This window comes from Suncus etruscus, chromosome 16 (assembly GCF_024139225.1).
Source record: "Suncus etruscus isolate mSunEtr1 chromosome 16, mSunEtr1.pri.cur, whole genome shotgun sequence".
Classification (NCBI taxonomy): domain Eukaryota; kingdom Metazoa; phylum Chordata; class Mammalia; order Eulipotyphla; family Soricidae; genus Suncus; species Suncus etruscus.
In genome coordinates this window covers 79,059,117-79,076,523 of record NC_064863.1, presented here as the reverse complement: position 1 = coordinate 79,076,523, position 17,407 = coordinate 79,059,117, and the positions used below count along the sequence as shown (strand labels likewise).

The following is a 17,407-nucleotide window of genomic DNA, read 5'->3' as shown; positions in this document are numbered from 1 at the left end:
TTTCTATATATTTGTGAACATTTTCAATAATAAAAATTATTTTCAATAATAAATGAAAAGACAAATATCATCAAGTTTTAGCTCTTCATTTACAAAATATTTTTTTTGGATATTTTGGGGGTTCATACCTGGCAGTGCCCAGGGGTTACTCCCTGGCTCTGTGTTCAGAAATCGCTAATGGCAGGCTCAGAGGACCATATGGGGTGCTGGGAATCGAACGGGGGTCCCTCTGGGGTTGGCTGCCTGCAGGGCAAACGGCTTTTTGCTTTGCTATCGCTTCGGCCGTACAAGAAAAAAAATTTTAAACAGAAAATGATATAACTTAATCAAGGTCTCAAAGCCAGACAGGAAACCAACTCCCAGATTTAGTGTTCTTTGATCCCTAGAAACAGAATAAAGTCTTCCTTAAAAAAAAAAAAAAGATTTAAAATAGAACCTCTCAGTAGTGGAAGGACTCATGTAAGCAATATAAATAAGTATTAGGTACAATATACATGTATGCATGTAGTTCTTTCTATACCTATGAACATCAAGAAGGCTGTTTTGTAGATTTATTTGGGGTTTTACTTGAATTTAAGCACTCATAAATCAAAGAAATTGTTCTTCTAAAAAGGTGGGGGGTGGCGGGAGATAGCACAGCGGTAGGAAGTTTGCCTTGTACACAGCGAAAGAGAGAGAGAGAGAGAGAGAGAGAGAGAGAGAGAGAGAGAGAGAGAGAGAGAAAGAGAGAGAGTGAGTGAGAGAGAGAATGGGAGAGAGAATAGGGAAGAGAGAATGGGAGAGAGAATGGGAAAGAGAGAATGGGAGAGAGAATGGGGGAGAGAGGGAGAGAGAATGGGAGAGAGAGAATGGGAAAGAGAGAGAATGGGAGAGAGAATGGGAAAGAGAGAGAATGGGAGAGAGAATGGGGAGAGAGAGAATGGGGGAGAGAGAATATGGAGAGAGAGAGAATGGAGAGAGAATGGGAGAGAAAGAATGGGGGAGAGAGAGAGAGAGAGAGAGAGAGAGAGAGAGAGAGAGAGAGAGAGAGAGAGAGAGAGAGAGAGAGAATGGAACCCTCAATACTGGATCTGCAGATTCCTAGAAGTGCAAAAGAAAAAAAAAAGATGACAAAAAAAAAAAAAAAGTAAAGCATAAGAGAATGGCTTGTTTATTTTTTTCCCTCAGGACTAAAATCAGCCTTCCAATGCAGGTGGAGAAAGCAACGCTTTTTAAATCTTTCGGGGGTGGGGGGAGTTTATTTCTCCGCGCAGGTGTGATTAGAAATAGCTCGGATCCCTCCAGCTCGGAAAGGTGAAAACAGATGTTCGGTTCTGCAAAACCAACAAACAAACCACATCCAAACAAAACCAACCAAAAAAAAAAAAAAAAACAAAAACCAAAAAACGGCCCAGACGCGCACAGGCGCCTGCATGGACGTGTGTTCCCTGGTTTTTTTGAGCTCTGGGAAAAAGTCAGGTGCAAGGTGTGTGACATCTTCCCCGGTCAGCGGGGCTAACGCGCTGGACCTCCCTCCTCTACCCAGGCGCTCGGGGCTGGAAAGTAAATCCTGCCCGAAAAGGGGGAGACGGGGGGCTGGATGGTTGGCGGCCTGAGCTGGTAATGGGGGGGGGGGATTTATTTCTTGCTCATCCCCTGGGGAGGGGGGTGGGAGTGGAAATCAGGGCCTGGCAGTGTCTGATTGGTGGAAGAGAAAATGGTGAGAGCCGGTGGGCCATCCCCGCTGTTGGCATCCCCCGGCGCTCCAAGTCTGGAGGTCGCTGCGCCACCCCCGCCCCTCCCACACTCTTCAACAGCAACCCCCTCCCTGAGGAATCGGGGTGCTTGACACCCTCCTCCCCCCCAGTTAGCTAGCAAGTGGGGGAAGTGGAAAGGCGAGGACAAGCAAGAAGAAGGAAGGGTTGGGGCGCGCGGGTGAGGACGCGCGCGCGCGCGCAGCGGCAGGTGCAAACGCATCCCCACCGCCTCGGCCCTGGCTCCTCGGGACCCCAACTTTGGGGGTCGCTGCACCTTGCAGTCTTCCAGGCCCGCAGGGGCAGCCGATCTTCCCGCCACGGCCCTCGCGAGCCCCCTGAGCCCAGAGCACGCTGCGCAAGGCGGAGCGGGGCGCGGGAACACGCGGCGGGGCGCGCGGGGCGCGGGGCGGGGAGCTGAGCTGTCAGATCGACTGCGGGGGTGACGGGCCCGGAGAAGACATTCTTGGCGCCGGGAGAAGCAGTGGAAAGAGGCGGGCGGGAAGAGCAGCGAGGCGGCCAGGCGGCGACCCGGAGAGGGGCCAGTGACCGAGCCAGGGGACGCGGGGCGAGGTGTGTGCAGCCTCCGGGGGTCCTGTCCGCGCGTCCGTCCCCCCCGGCCTCCGGGGTTCGATCCTTCACGGTGGGTTTTGGGAGAATCGCTCGCTCGATCGACTCAGGACCCCCCCCCCCCAACCCCGAGTCCGCAGTCGAGACCCTCCGTGGCGGGTTCGCTCACGCCCTGTCTGGATGCGCCCTAGCGCGTCCACCGTGCGCCCTAGCTGGGCTCCTCTTCTTGGACCTTTCGGGGGTGCAGGCGGGCTTTGCCAAGTACCTGTGGATCGGAACCAGGGCTTGGAGGTAACGTGGGGGAAGGGGCGCTGAACCCCAGCAGCCTGCTAAGGTTGCTGGAGGTGGCAGGCGAGGAAATCTGGTGGTGCCGGGCACCCATCCTTGCTTGAGCTATAACCCCTTTTTTTTTTTTTTTTTTTTTTTTTTTTGCATCATATCATTTATTTTAATATTTTGAGGAAACTCAATATTGTTTTCTATAGTGTTTGCATTAATTTACCTTTCCCCCCAACAGTGATGTAGAGTTTCCTTTCCCCCACATCTTCACAGACATTTGCTATTTCTCATCTTTTCCATCATGGCCATTCTAACAGGTTCAAGGAAATAGCTCACTGTATAAGCCTTTTTTTTTTTTTAGCTCAAGTTCTTCCAGCTCTCCAGATTCCCTTCTCGCTGGGCTCTGCTGGGTGCTTTTCCCTGGGATCTGCTTTTTCCTTTGGTGAGCCCCAGGATGATCCGCCTATGGACAGTCTCCAACTTTGATTTTTCCTCGAGCCCCCAAACCTCCCAGTCCTTAGGCTTGCATTTCTCAGTCAAGCATGAAAATAATGCCTCTGCAAGGGCGGGATGGCAGGTGCACAGGTGGTCATGGGTTAACAGGTGAGCGTGTGCGTGCGAAGGTGGCACGGTGCGTTGCTGGTGCGCGCGCTCAGGCGTGCCACTGGACTTGCGGGGAGACCGTCTGCTGCGGGAGATAACCCAGGGCAGGGCTAGAGAGAGGTTCGGTGGAACCCAGGGATGATGGAGAGAGATTAAAAAGGGTGGGTTTGCTGTTCAGCTCAGCCACACCCAGAGAGACTAGCTAGCTCTCTTTCCTGCTTTTCTTAGGGATCCATCTAATCGCGCTCTTCTGGTATTTGGTCTAAGCCTGTTTCGGTTTGCATCGCTTCTGCTCCCTCTCTGAAGCTCGGTCTTTAAAGGTATCTGGAACTTTGGTATTTTCTAACTTTCAGCCTTTGCACCCTGGGGAGTCTAAAGAGGACTCCATCTTTTCGTGTAACTCTGCTTAAATGCCCAAGAACAGTCCCAATCCATATTTAGTGGGTCGCACTTTTGCTAGTTAAGATGGACGGTATTTCATTTTCATGCCAAAGCTAAAATCAGCCCACCAGTGGTTGCAATTATATTTTGTTTAAAATGATAGTTTCACTTTTTTTTTTTTTGAAGTCTGCTGAACTTCCAGTGTTTCGGGTTTTGTTTTTGAACTTGAATGATATTGATGTTGCTCTGTTTAGCCCAAAAGTCGCCTTAAAACTGCATTTTGTGTTGTTAGGCAATTACGCTTGTGTTGCAGGGTAAAGAAATTCATCAGCCATGGATGTGTTCATGAAAGGACTTTCCAAGGCCAAGGAGGGGGTCGTAGCTGCTGCTGAAAAAACCAAACAGGGTGTGGCAGAAGCAGCAGGAAAGACAAAAGAAGGTGTTCTCTATGTTGGTAGGTAAACTCCAAATGTTGTTTTGTTTTACCCTTTATTTGTGGTGAATGATTAGGATTACTGATGCTCTCAGTGCTGGTACTTTTTCACTTGATTCATTTTATGCGTGCATCGCTTGTCAAGAGGATGAACTGAGTCAGAGTAGGTGTGGGAGGTGGATATGTACATTTGCATTAATAGTAAAAGCAAGGCGTGTTTTCACTTTTTCCAGAATACTGATTTTGCAACAACATTTATGACGTTTTTAAATATGAATATTTTTGTGCATAAGTGATTGGAGTTTAGGAACATTTTTAAAACCAGTTTTTTTAATAGTCACCAAGACGATTTTCAAGAGTCATTTGTGAGCCGTCCATTTAGATTATCCTCAAGAAAGATACTTGACATTTTTGACGTAATCTGATTTAAAAATAATTATTAAAATAAGACTTTGATTTGGTCTTGGGTTTTAAAAAAGGTGACACTCTAAAAGAAAAGAACAGAAAGAATTTAAGTGTAGTTTCTTTAAATTTTAATCAATTGGTAAGTTGGCAACTGAGACCTTAGTGAAGCAACTGAGGATTGATATCTCTAAGCAACTTTTATTCTTAGTTTATTAACTGATGTTTACAATCAACTGATATTTATTTTTTTACTTGTTCCTTCTTACCTTGGGTCTTCATGCTAACTCCAGCTTTTTTTTTTTTTTTTTTTTTTAATATGAACTGGTTTGGTAGTTTGAGTTTAATTTAAAACCACTTTAAATTCTTTGGGATAAATATATGGCTTCTCATTCACAGAGTTCCATATACATATCTTCCCACTACTCTCTCTGCTTCTTTTCTCTGACTTCTTCCACTTTTACCCAGGGTAATTGTAGTAGTAGCAGTCCCAAAAAGGGCAGTTGTGTAGAGTATGGTCTTATTGGGTGGCATAAGGTGTTCTGCCTTTTTGGATTGAAAGAAAGCTACATCTTCTTTCCAACATAGATGGACTGGAACAAAGTTCTAATTGGAATGATTTTTTTTGTGAATGGCTCTCAATGTTCATATTTTTTCCCCCTGACTGTTCATAGACTTCTGTTGTCTTGGTCACCACAGATCTTCTATGTTAATTGCATTTTATCCATCTTTAGTGATATTTTCAGAACATCATTCAGAGATCAAAACTGATCAGTTAATTTGAAGGCTTTAGAAAGTGTGAATTTTGTCTTAATTGGTGACATGTCTATCAGGATCTCTATATTTATATTTAGTTGTATCCATGGCATGCAAATATACTGTGACTTCAGTTTATAGTTTAAGGACTTTAAAATTTTTTTTGGTGTTTTGGGCCACACCCGTTTGATGCTCAGGAGTTACTCCTGGCTAAGTGCTCAGAAATTGCCCCTGGCTTGTGGGGACCATATGGGACGCCAGGGGATCAAACCGTGGTCCTTCCTTCGCTAGCGCTTGCAAGGCAGACACCTTACCTCTAGCGCCACCTCTCTGGCCCCGACTTTAAATATTTTTAATGATACTAATAGACTATCTGTAGTGAAGGCAAACACTTTTGAATAATCTACTGTTCTTTCAGGTAGTAAATAGGTTGTGTTATTTAGATACTTTTTAATCTGTTTTCATTGCCAACCACAAATTCTTGAAAATAAAATAATTTGATTTTGGGAATTGAATTTTGTCATCTGCTCTCATATATTATTTGGAACTAGATTTGTTTTCATGTCACAGAAATTTAAAACAATCCCATCCAGTGTCTGCCATTGTAGTTAATTAACACTTAGTAAATTCATTCAATTATATCTTGATATTCTATGCTCTAAACCAAAGATGAATTTGAACATAACATTTATAATAAAATATGAGTTAAGATGGTGGTAAATATTTTTATAAGAAACTAGATAGTGAATATTTTAGGTTATATTATGTGTGTCTCAACTACTTTGTTGTAGTGTGAAAGGCAGTAGTTGATGTTTTTTATAAAACTTTTGGTCCTTATGTTCTACTTCATTGACTCCTTGTAAAGTGTAAAATACAGCAATTTGATGTCAGACAAATGTAAATTCTAGTATTAGTGGTATTATTTATTACTTCTAATATTGTTGCAAGTCAGCCCCTGAAGAGGTTGACTGATGGAGGGATGGAGGATGAGGCCTTTCCCCTTCAGCTCGATGCATGCGTCTGCAACCCTGTCTAGCCAACGGTTCTGAGGTGAAACGGTGGGTAAATAGCTCGCAGACAGTCAGGCTTGTGGAAATATTAGCTTTATTTGGTGGACAAGACTGAAGTCCAAGGTCTCAGCCTCAGTTCCAGCTAAAAAGATCTTCGCCTTCCACAGACCCTTGTTTTTATTCCCCAGAATCAGTTACCACCCGATGGTGGGATCAGATACCACCCAATGGTCAGAGCAGAATCAGGTACCCCCCTAGGGTGGGGGCAGAATGCCAGGTCACACCCTAGGATAGGGCACAATCACCTATCAGGGTAGGGTCAGTAACATAAGAATCCCCTTAAATATTTACATATACAACATAATATATTGTAAAATTTAATTCATGTGTCTCGAGTATCACCTGTATTTGTGATTAGATGAATGCAGGTATGTAAGTTTTTTTGAGAATGTGGTAATAAAACAAAACATTGAGTAATTGAGCAAAATTCTTTTTGAGTGAAGGGGTAGGACCATACCAGTGTTTAGGGCTTCCTCGCAGGGGTCTCAAACTCAATTTACCTGGGGGCCGCAGGAGGCAAAGTCAGGGTGATCCTTGAGTGCAAAGTCAGGAGTAAGCCTTGAACATTGGGGGGTGTGAACCAAACAACTAAAACAAAACAAAACAAGATTCCTCTAGGGCAGGGCCACAAAATGTTGGACGGAGGGCCGGAGGGCCATTTGCGGCCCGCGGGCCATGAGTTTGAGAACCCTGCATAGTCTTTGTGGTCAGGAGTCACTTCTAGTGGTAATCATAAGCAGTACCACGATCAAGTTTGTTTCAGCCTTGAGTAAGGCAAGAACTTTACTCATGAACTATTTCTCTGATCCCTTGTTGCAATAGTTGATGGGGTTGACTGATGGAGGGATGGAGGATGAGGCCTCTCTCCTCCAGCTTGGACTACGGGTCTGTTACCCTGTTCAGCCAGTGGTTCTGAGATGAATGCAGCGGGAAGAAAGCTAACAGGCAGTTAGGCTTCTGAATAAGACAGTTTTTATTCCGTGGAAGAGGCTGAAGTCAAAAGGCCCCAGAATGAGTCCCAGGAAAAAAGCCCCCCGCCTTCCACAGACCCTTGCTTTTATCCCCCAGAATCAGGTACCACCCAATGGTGGAATCAGATACCACCCGATGGTAGGAGCAGAAACAGGTACCACCCTAGGGTGGGAGCAGAATGCCAGATCACACCCTAGGGTAGGGCACAATCACTGATGAGGGTAGGGTCAGTGACATAATCATCCCATTGAAATTCCTCAAATTCTTAAAAATTGATGATTGTGGAGTAGTCTAAGATGCTCAGGAAAATGAGGGGATATTCAGACGTTTTCCATGTAACCCTGTGCATTTGGCTAGCCTCTCCACTATCAATATCACACATAGATTTGCAACATTTGTTGTAATTGATGAACCTATATAGGCACATTATAATCACCCAAAATATATAGTTGCTATTAGAATTTACTTTGGGTGTACCATATTATGACATGTATGCATTATTATTGCACTATATAGAGTTATCTTTGGTGTTTTAAACACCCTCTACGCATTTTTGCAACCTTCTCCAGCTCCTAGAAACCATTGCTCTCTGCATTGTTTCCATAGTGTTGACTTTTCTAGAATGTCACAGAGTTGAAATTGGAACTGTCAGTACAAATATCTCTTCAGTTTGATTTGCTTCATTCAGTGATAAACATTTAAAATTCCTTTGTATTGTTTCCAGAGCCTAGTCACAGTTCACCTACCCATTTAGCTATGGAAGGAATTCCAGTTGCTTCTAAGTGTTTGTAGTCATGAATAAATTCAATGTTAATACTTGTGTGCAGGTTTTGTACAGAAATATACTCAACTCTATAAAAAGTACAGTTACTAAATGTTGAATGTAAGTTAGTTTTGTTAGAACCACCAAGCTGTTTTTCATATGGGCTTTACCATTTTGCTTTACCTCCGTAAATGAATTAGTGCTTGGTGCTCCAATACGCATCCTCATTGGCATTTGATGTTTACAGTGTTTTGGATTTGAGTCACTCTCTTACTCTAATTTGCTTTCCCTTGATCATGTATGATGTGGAACATATTTACATGTGCTTATTGAACTGATACTTGTATATCTTTTTAGTAAGATATCTGCTAAGATCTACCACTCATTTTAAAGTTGGGTTTCCTTATTGTTGAATTTTAATACTTTCTTTGGTACAGTTTGCATACTATCTCTATTAAGGTATATCTTATGTAAATATTTTCCTCAGTTTATAGTTTGCCTTCACATTATCTTTTACAAAGCAGAAATATTTATTTATTTTTATTTTTTATTTTATTTTTTTTTTTCTTTTTGCCCACACCCGGATGTATGTAATGGTCAGGGGTTTCTACTGGATATGTGCTAATAAATAGCTCCTGGTGCTTGCTTTGGCAGCACATAAACTAAAAATGGAACAATACAGAGAAGATTAGCAGGCCCCTGCACAAGGATGACATGCAAATTCGTGAAGGGAAAAAAAAAAATCGCTCCTGGCTTGGGGGACCATATAGGATGCCTGGGATCGAACCATGGTCCATCCTAGGTTAGCCACATGCAAGGCAAATGCCCTACCACTTGCACCACCGCTCTGACCCAGACATATTTAATTTTTATGAAGTCCAGTTTACCAGCCATTTATTTTATAGATCTTGCATACATTTGATATTTTATCTCAATAATCATACCGATAGTACAAAGTTATATTAGTTTTACTCTATATTATATTTTAGGAGCTTAAGAATAAGTATTTCTGTGATTTTTATATTTTTGTAATAAATGTGCACACATAAAAATTTAATTATTTTTTAAAGTAATATTTTTATTTAAGCACAATGATTACAAGTATGATTGTAGTTGGGTTCTAATCATAAACAGAACACTTCCCTTCACCAGTGCAACAATTTAATTAAATGGAAATGTTCTTTGTCAGATGATTGAGGAATTATAAGTTGAGATCAAATTCAAAAGTAGAAAAAATTAAGATTTTTCTATGCAAAAGTAGTAATAATAGTAGTGGTAAGAAATATGTCTTTCTGGTCTTAAAAATCTTACATTCCTGTTAGGATAAATGATCACAAAGTGTGAACTAATATCAAATTCTCAAATCGCAATAAATTTTGCCTGTTCCAAGTTGAGAACACTTTTAGAAACATATACAACAGCAGTCTAGTGGAATCTCAACTTCCAGGTATTCCTTGTTCAGATATCCACTTTGAATTTGCAGGAAGTCATAAGAAAGGAGGGAGGGAGGGAGGGGGGGGGGAGGGAGGAGGAAGGAGAGGAGGAAGGAAGGAAGGAAGGAAGGAAGGAAGGAAGGAAGGAAGGAAGGAGGAAGGAAGGAAGGAAGGAAGGAAGGAAGGAAGGAAGGAAGGAAGGAAGGAAGGAAGGAAGGAAGGAAGGAAGGAAGGAAGGAAGGAAGGAAGGAAGAAGGAAGATTTGGCTTTGGCCTAGGATTTATACAAAAACCATGAGCAGTAAATCCAGAGGCCTGACTTTGACAACCACAACTGAACAGAATTTCTGAAACCACAAGGAAAGTTTTGTCCTAGGATCTGTGCAAATACCAAGATCACTAATTACAGAAGACTGACTATAACAACGATGACGGAGCAGAACTCCTAGAACCATAAAGAAAGACTTAGTCTTATACTTCGTCCTATAAGCTGTGCAAGTACCAAGATCTCTAATTACAGAGGTCTGATTTTGTCAGCCACAACTGAGGAGAATGTTTCCTGGCATCAAAAAAGGGCCTTGGGGTTCGTCAACTAGTCTGTCCAGAGCCTGTATTCTTTCCCATGACAAGATACTTAAAGAATGGAGAAACCTTGTATCTTAGGCAAGGGAATTTTCTTTGTAATTTCCCCAACACTTACTGTGCTTATCCAAAAAAAAAAAAAAGACACAAAACCTTACCACACCCTCCTTCCTCCCCCATTTTATTCTCTCTCTCTCTCTCTCTCTCTCTCTCTCTGTCTCTCTGTCTCTGTCTCTGTCTCTCTGTCTCTCTGTCTCTCTCTCTGTCTCTGTCTCTGTCTCTCTGTTTCTCTGTCTCTGTCTCTGTCTCTGTCTCTGTCTCTGTCTCTCTCTCTCTCTCTCTCTCTCTCTCTCTCTCTCTCTCTTCCCCTTATTGCATTGTAGCCATGTTAGGTTCTTCTTTTTTTTTTTTTTAAGAAAGCGTCATTAATATATATTGTAACAGTTACAGTGCATTCCTTTGTTTTCCTTTTGTCACACCAGCAATGCTCAGGGATGACCTTTGGCTCTGAGCTTGTAATCATCCTGGATGTGCTCAGGGATTGGATTTAACCCATGTACATGCAAGACATGTTCTGCTACACCATCCCTCTCCTCCTTTCTTTCTTTTGAACAGACATTTCGATTTAAAAGTCAAGATTTTTTTCTTTGACTTAGGCAACATTGCTGACTTAGTCAAAGTCAAAAATTCTCAGGTACAATTGAACCATAAAGACCATGCACCAGTTGCTAAATAGTCAGTCTTACTAGTCATGCTTTACCAAAAATCTGAGTTGCAGACTGTTCTTATTTTTCATACCAGTATAATTTAATGACCATAGTTAGTTAATCCTAGTTCCCAACAACAAAGTTCAAGTTTCTATTCCATAGGACATTAACTTTGAGTGATGATACAAACTATATTCTTTTCTTCTTGTTCTTTATCCCATAACACACTCCTTAAATAATGAACTCATTATGATATAGGATCAATTCCCATCATTGCTTTCCAAGTGTGTTGCTACTAGCCATTGCTTATGTACAATACATTATGTATTCATGTCACCACCTTTATAATATATAAGCCTTTATCATATTTACTGAAATGCATAAATGAAAGACATTTATTTAGAAAAGTTAAAAAATGCAGTGTAGAAATAAAGAGTGTGGAAATAAAATTTGAGTGAACTATACATGGATTGGTGAGAGATCGCTGTGGAAGTGTGAAACTGATGTGTAGTTGAAGAAATTAGATAACAGATTTCGGGGGAAATTTCTGTTTTGTCTCTTAAAACTAACACTTGAATAAGAAGATACTTCATTTCTTCTGAAGTTATGGTTTAATGGGAAGAGGTCACTTATTCAAAAGTGGCCTGAATTTGGTTGTGTTTGTAGCCTAATAAAGGCAATGGTTTTAGCTTTTATTTGCAAGTTCTTCACTTACAAAGTGGAGATAATGGTGGAATTACTGGCTATTACAGGACAGGAGAGATAGCATGGGGGTACAGGTGCTTGCTTTTCAGGTAGGTGACCCAGGTTTGATTCTGGACACCACATACGGTTATCTGATCCTTGCCAAGGGTGATCCCAGAACACAGTAGCTAGGAGTAAGTCCTAAACACATCTGAATCTGGTCCCTCTCATCCCCCTTAGTTTAAGTGAGATTAAAAGTAAAGAGCCACTTGCGTAATAGGTGTCCAAAAAACGTTAATTACTTTCTCTGTCCCCTTTATATTAGTGCTTCATAGATTAACTGATTTATTTGTTTATTTATTTATTTGCAAAGCTTCTACCCCCAGCTTCAAAGTTAACTCATCCTTTCTTTCTAGATACAAAGATATCCCTGCCGATGTTATGTGTTGTGGGGTACAAGGGATCTTAGTACAAGACATACTACTTGTATCTTACTAAAACCTTAGTTGTAGAGAACCTGTTAGTTTTCCTCAATTTTTTTTTGTTATTGGGGGTGGGGGAACAGACCCAGTGGGCTTATTCCTGGTTCAGTTCTCAGGGATCACTCCTTTGAAGACCGTATGGGGTGCTGGGGATCAACACAGGTTGGCCAAATAAATGCAAAGCAGACAAACTCCCTACCAGTTGTACTATTTCTCCAGTTCCAGCTTTATTTTCTTGTATTTAACATAGTAATTACTGCATTTCTGTGTTTAGTTTCTTTGCCTTTGAGGCTATAAGTGGTTTGAGGTTGAGTATTTTTTAAATTAAATTGGTTTAAAATTAGCTGATCAGTAACATAAGGCCTATTTGACATTGCTGTTTGAATTATTATTATTTTTTTTTTTTAGGCTCCAAAACCAAGGAAGGAGTGGTGCATGGAGTAACTACAGGTAAGTTTCATGAGGGCTTTATAGCCTGGAAAGGGATTAGAAACAGGTAACAACCAACAAAGCCACGTTATTGATGACTCAATATAATGTCAAAAACCTCTGCATTCATTGAGAGCTTCCCAGGATAAGTTAGTTTTGTTTAACATCAGTTTTTTTATAAACTATTTTAAGTAGGTAAATACTCATTATTTAAAAATAGGACACACTTTGTCTAAACTGTTGACTGAAATTGAATGGCAGTGTTTAATTGTTAGTACTATTGTACTTGAGTAACTTACTGAGTTACTCTGTAATGTAATGAGTTGTAAGTAATGCTTGCACAGACTGACTCAATGCTTTGCAAACTACTAGCATAAGTAATATAAGGATTGTCACTTTTAGATTGTTAAAGTATATTTTCTGTTAAAATACAGTCAAATATTCTATAATTGTTACATTTTCTTGGTGGGTCAGAGGAACCTTCACTCTTCCATACAGTTAAATGAATTAGTCAATTTGTTGATGGAAAATATTTAATATGAAACTACAATTTCAAATTAAGAGGATTAATAATGTAATGTGGTTAGCTCAGTGATTAAGGAGAGGAAGAACTGACTGCTCATTATGCTTCATCCGGAAAGCATATTATATAGAGGTATATAATAACTGTAAATAAATGTTACTTATAATTGTTAAAGGCAGGAATGAAACTTATATAATATTATCGGGCAATATTAAAAGGTTTCAAATTCATTTACCTCCTCTTTTGGCAGAAACACAGATGTTAGTAAATTTAGGCTATGAGATTGCTAACTTTGGTGGTGGTATTATGTGGTAATATTGTACCCATAAAAGTAAATATTTACATCCATAAATATTGTTAATTCAGTAATAAATCAAAGAAAATTTAATTGTTAGATTAAGATAATTTTATCAAGGTAAGATCCTAAAAACTCTGTCTTTAATATTGCCTATTAAACTCAAGATATTGTGCTCGCTTCGACAGCACTATACTAACTCAGGATATTATCAATGTAATTTAAAATTTTTTAATTGCTTTAATAATTATTGATAGACAATCACATAATTGAAATCATTTTCTACAACTGCTTTCAGCATCTTGTCATATGGTGAGAGCAGAATTTAATATTTTGAAACATTGTATTTGAGACATTTTTGAATTTTAGGTTTATAATTTAAAATATAAATGTATGTGCCCTTCTTTCTAATTTATGCACCGCACAGCCAGACTTCCCCCCTTTTCTTCTGGCAAATACTAGTTGACCTTGTAATCTGAGTGTAATTAGAGTGACATAAAGTCTGGATAGGGTGAAGAGTCTTGGTCTTGGTCATTTTGGTGGTGATGAAGTATTAAGTTTATATATAAGAACTAGAGGAGTCCAGAGCAATGGAAGAGTGACTAGGGTTTGATTCCCAGCACCACATATGGTCCTGAGCAATTCTTGATTTTAGAGTCAGGAAGTTGAAAAAAAAAAAAGGAACTATAAATGTTGACATTATTGTTACATAAAGGATAATAAAAATTCATAATGAAAGTTTACCATTTTATTTTGTTCACCTGTGATTCTTCAGGTGCATGTAAAGAAATCATATAATATTTGTCTTTATTCTTCTGACTTATTTCTCTCAGCAGAACTTCCTAATAGGTTCAGTTGTTACAAAGTACAGGATTTTATTTTTTTTCAGTAGCATTTGATTGTGTGTGTGTGTGTGTGTGTGTGTGTGTGTGTGTGTGTGTGTGTAAGCTAGAAAGGGAGGACAGAGAAAGAAAACTTAGATCTTCTTGGGTTATTTCCATTTCTTGGCTATTTTAAGCAATGCTGCAGCAAGCGTGGATGTGCATTTATATATTTGAATTATTTTTTGTGTGTGTTTTGGACATAAAAAAGAAGTGGTAAAGCTGAATCATGTGGAGGGGCTTACTTCAGTGTTTCAAGGCATCCTCATATTTCTCCCAAATACCTACATCAGTCTGCATTCCCAGTAATGGTCTGCATCCTTCCCTTCCTTTCATATTTCTTATCTTTTGGCAATAGCCATTCTCACAGGTGTGAGATGATCTCATGGCTGTTTTGATTTATATTTCATTAATAATACATAGGTAGTTAAGTGGGAAATTTCTCACCTTCTGTGTACTGTAATGTATCATACTACGTAAAATATTGAGAATATATTTAATCTGGATTTTCTGAATATCATGTCTGTGGACAGAATTTAGAAAGCAAATGGTCTGGAGCAAATTTGTTTTTGCAACAAATTAGTCTAATTTGCTGAAAGCAAATGGGGCTGGAGAGATAGCACAGTGGTAGGGTGTTTGCCTTGCATGAAGCCGACCCAGGACTGATGGTTGGTTTGATTCCCGTCATCCCATATGGTCCCCTGAATCTGCCAAGGCTGATTTCTGAGTGCAGAACCAGGAGTAAGTAACCCCTGAGCATTGCCAATTGTGACCCAAAGACCAAAAAAAAGGTCTAAAGTAATTACTCTATCTGAAAAGTTTATAAATGTTTTGATTCTTAAATTTATTACATGATAACACATTTCATAATAACATTTTAACAATTCATAATTAATGTTCCTATTAAAACCTATCTGTAGTGTATATTCCTATGTGTTTTAATCTATCATTTGAATACCAATTCAAACCCGCATGTTTTTATTTTTGAATTTTTAGTTGTTAACGTTTAGATTTTCTATATCTTAAAATTGATGACGCCTTTCATTCGGAATTTTATTTTCATTTAGTTAATTCAATATAAATATAATCATATGGCTCAGGTATAAATGTTTTTTCAGATGTATACACAAAATACCTCATAATACATTCAGAATGATATGAGTATCTACTATAAATGAAAATAAGAAAAAATAATAAATAATAAATCAGAATCTCATTTTAGTTCACTCAGTGGTAGAAATGGATAAACCTACTGAGATAGATATGAATAATTATAGCATGACATGAAATGTTTATAGGGAAAAATGCATCTAAATTTTATGAGTTATTTGAGGAGGAACAAGAACACTTAACTGAGAAGAGATATTTTAATGTAGAATTTAACATTAAATTGGATTTTAACATTAAGTTAGATTTTAATCTAAGGCTGGGAGCTGCAAGAGTAAACAAACAGGGTAAAATTAGAGAAAGGATTCTAGATATATGGAATTTTCATCACAAAAATGAGAAACACTGGTACATTTGGGAAATCATAATGAATGGGATCAAAATATTAGTGTATCCTTTCACTGGGAAAGAGGATACTTTCTTGGCCTGATTGTAAGATCTTTTCCCTTAAATTAAGTGGTGTGTTTGATTCAGAATGTACTAATTTGAATATATTTAATTTCCTTTTTCGTTCACTCTTTTGTTTGGAATGTTAGTGAATAGAGAAACTGATTATGAAGGTGCAAGAAAAGAAAATAATATGACTCTAATATCAGTAGACTATCTACTAGATAAGTCATTCCACGCAGATCTTTCTGAGTATGTTTAGTATTCCAGCACATGCAATATAACCTTGTAATTGAAATCAATTACTTTTTCTTCCAAGGATACAATCCAATGAAGTAGTAATATAATAAAAACTACATTTTTCAGTTTAATAAATACAAACTATATTTTGCCATATAAACTTCATGTGTAGTTTATATGAAGTAAAAGCAGATGAAAATTTATTCATATGTAAAGAATTATGTAGACTGAGATAGGTCAGAAATGTGGAGTGTATGCAGGAGGCCAAAATTTGATCCTTGGTGCTGCCTCATCAGAAAACCACCAGAGTGACCTCCAGCAAGATCTAAGAATAGTTCCCTACTGCCAACAGTGACCCCCAAACAAAATAAAAAACAAACATTTATAGATATTATTATAAACAAATGTTCATGGATGACATAAAAAGTTAGGAATCTGCAAAAGGATCAGATTTGACTTTTATCTTGGATTGCTTACAATAAGATGTTTATTTTTCAAGCAAAAATTTCTATTCTTTTCTTAGAAAAAATCCGAAAATTTGGAGTCTAATTCATTATTTTTATAGTTCAAAATTCTAAAAGTGTTTAAAAACAAAATTTTTAGTAAAATTTTCTGCCATTTGTATTAAACTTTGCATCATGACTACTCATTTACTAGCTATCTTCATATTACCCAAAGTTGCAAAAACAAATACTAAGTGACACCTGCGAAGATTTTTCTGACTTAAACTTCAAGGTCTTGTCAGTTTTTTCACATTACTAAGAACCAAGGAGTAAGCCCTGGTTTTATAGAACTCATTAGTTCCAGACCCGCAGAGTAGACTGGAAACCCAGTTGTTTTGTCTTTACTTTTTAACCATTAACTGTTTCCAAAGGACATGAAGGTTGCGTGATAATCACTTGATTAGCAGATACCATGAAACAGTTGATGCAGGGTATCAATGCCCATGGGTAGAGCATTTGCCTTGCAAATGGCTGACCTGGGTTCATTCTCTTGTGTCTCATATAGTTCTCTGAGCCTTCCAGGAGTGATTTCTGAGCACAGAGCCAGGAGTAAAGCCTGCGTGCTGCTGGATGTGGCACAAAAAAAGCAAATAAACAACCAACCAAACAAACAAACAAAAATGCTGTCATAAGGAGTCTTTGGTTCCTTTGATTTGGAATGTTCCTAGAAAGAATACAAAAGATATACACAAAACCTAACAAGAAAATGTGTCTAGGAAAAATAACACTCAAACCACCAATTCCTAAAATGTGGTAATGGACAGATCTGGGGAAATCAGACAAAAAATGAATGTGTGATCAATAAATAAAGGCAAAAATCACATTAGGTGAGTTAAGAGATGTAAGAGCAAGAATGTAAGAGCACTATTTCTGTATTGATCTTGAAATGACTAAAAAGCAGAAAATTTTGATTTTTGCTGTTCTTTACAGAACTTAGGAGTTAAATTAACAATCTGTATTTTAGATATTTGTTTAAAATTTTAATAATATAGCAGGCAATATTATTTGTTGATTTACACCTTAATGTCATGTATCAAGTTGAAATTGCATTATGCTTTTATAAATACTTGTTCTCTAATGTTTCATCTATCTCAGTGGATACATGCAGTACATAACTACATAATATTATATGG

At 38.8% G+C, this 17,407-nt stretch overlaps 1 protein-coding gene and 1 non-coding gene across 4 annotated transcripts in view; both read left to right on the top strand.

The window, feature by feature from the left end:
* Positions 1-2,179: 2,179 nt before the first annotated feature.
* Positions 2,180-17,407, top strand: part of SNCA (synuclein alpha) — a 143,246-nt gene continuing 128,018 nt past the window's right edge. Inside the window, exons 1-3 of one of the 3 annotated variants that reach the window (XM_049790032.1) lie at positions 2,181-2,293; positions 3,882-4,020; positions 12,258-12,299. In XM_049790032.1, the coding sequence (XP_049645989.1) occupies positions 3,900-4,020; positions 12,258-12,299 (163 nt within the window). In that variant the 5' untranslated portion in view covers positions 2,181-2,293; positions 3,882-3,899. Of the gene's footprint in view, positions 2,294-3,127; positions 3,186-3,879; positions 4,021-12,257; positions 12,300-17,407 lie in introns of those variants that run through there. The other 2 variants (XM_049790033.1, XM_049790034.1) reach the window with 2 other exon arrangements.
* On the top strand, positions 8,601-8,706 carry LOC126033116 (U6 spliceosomal RNA). The gene has a single exon (XR_007504271.1). It is a non-coding gene; the product is annotated as a U6 spliceosomal RNA (small nuclear RNA).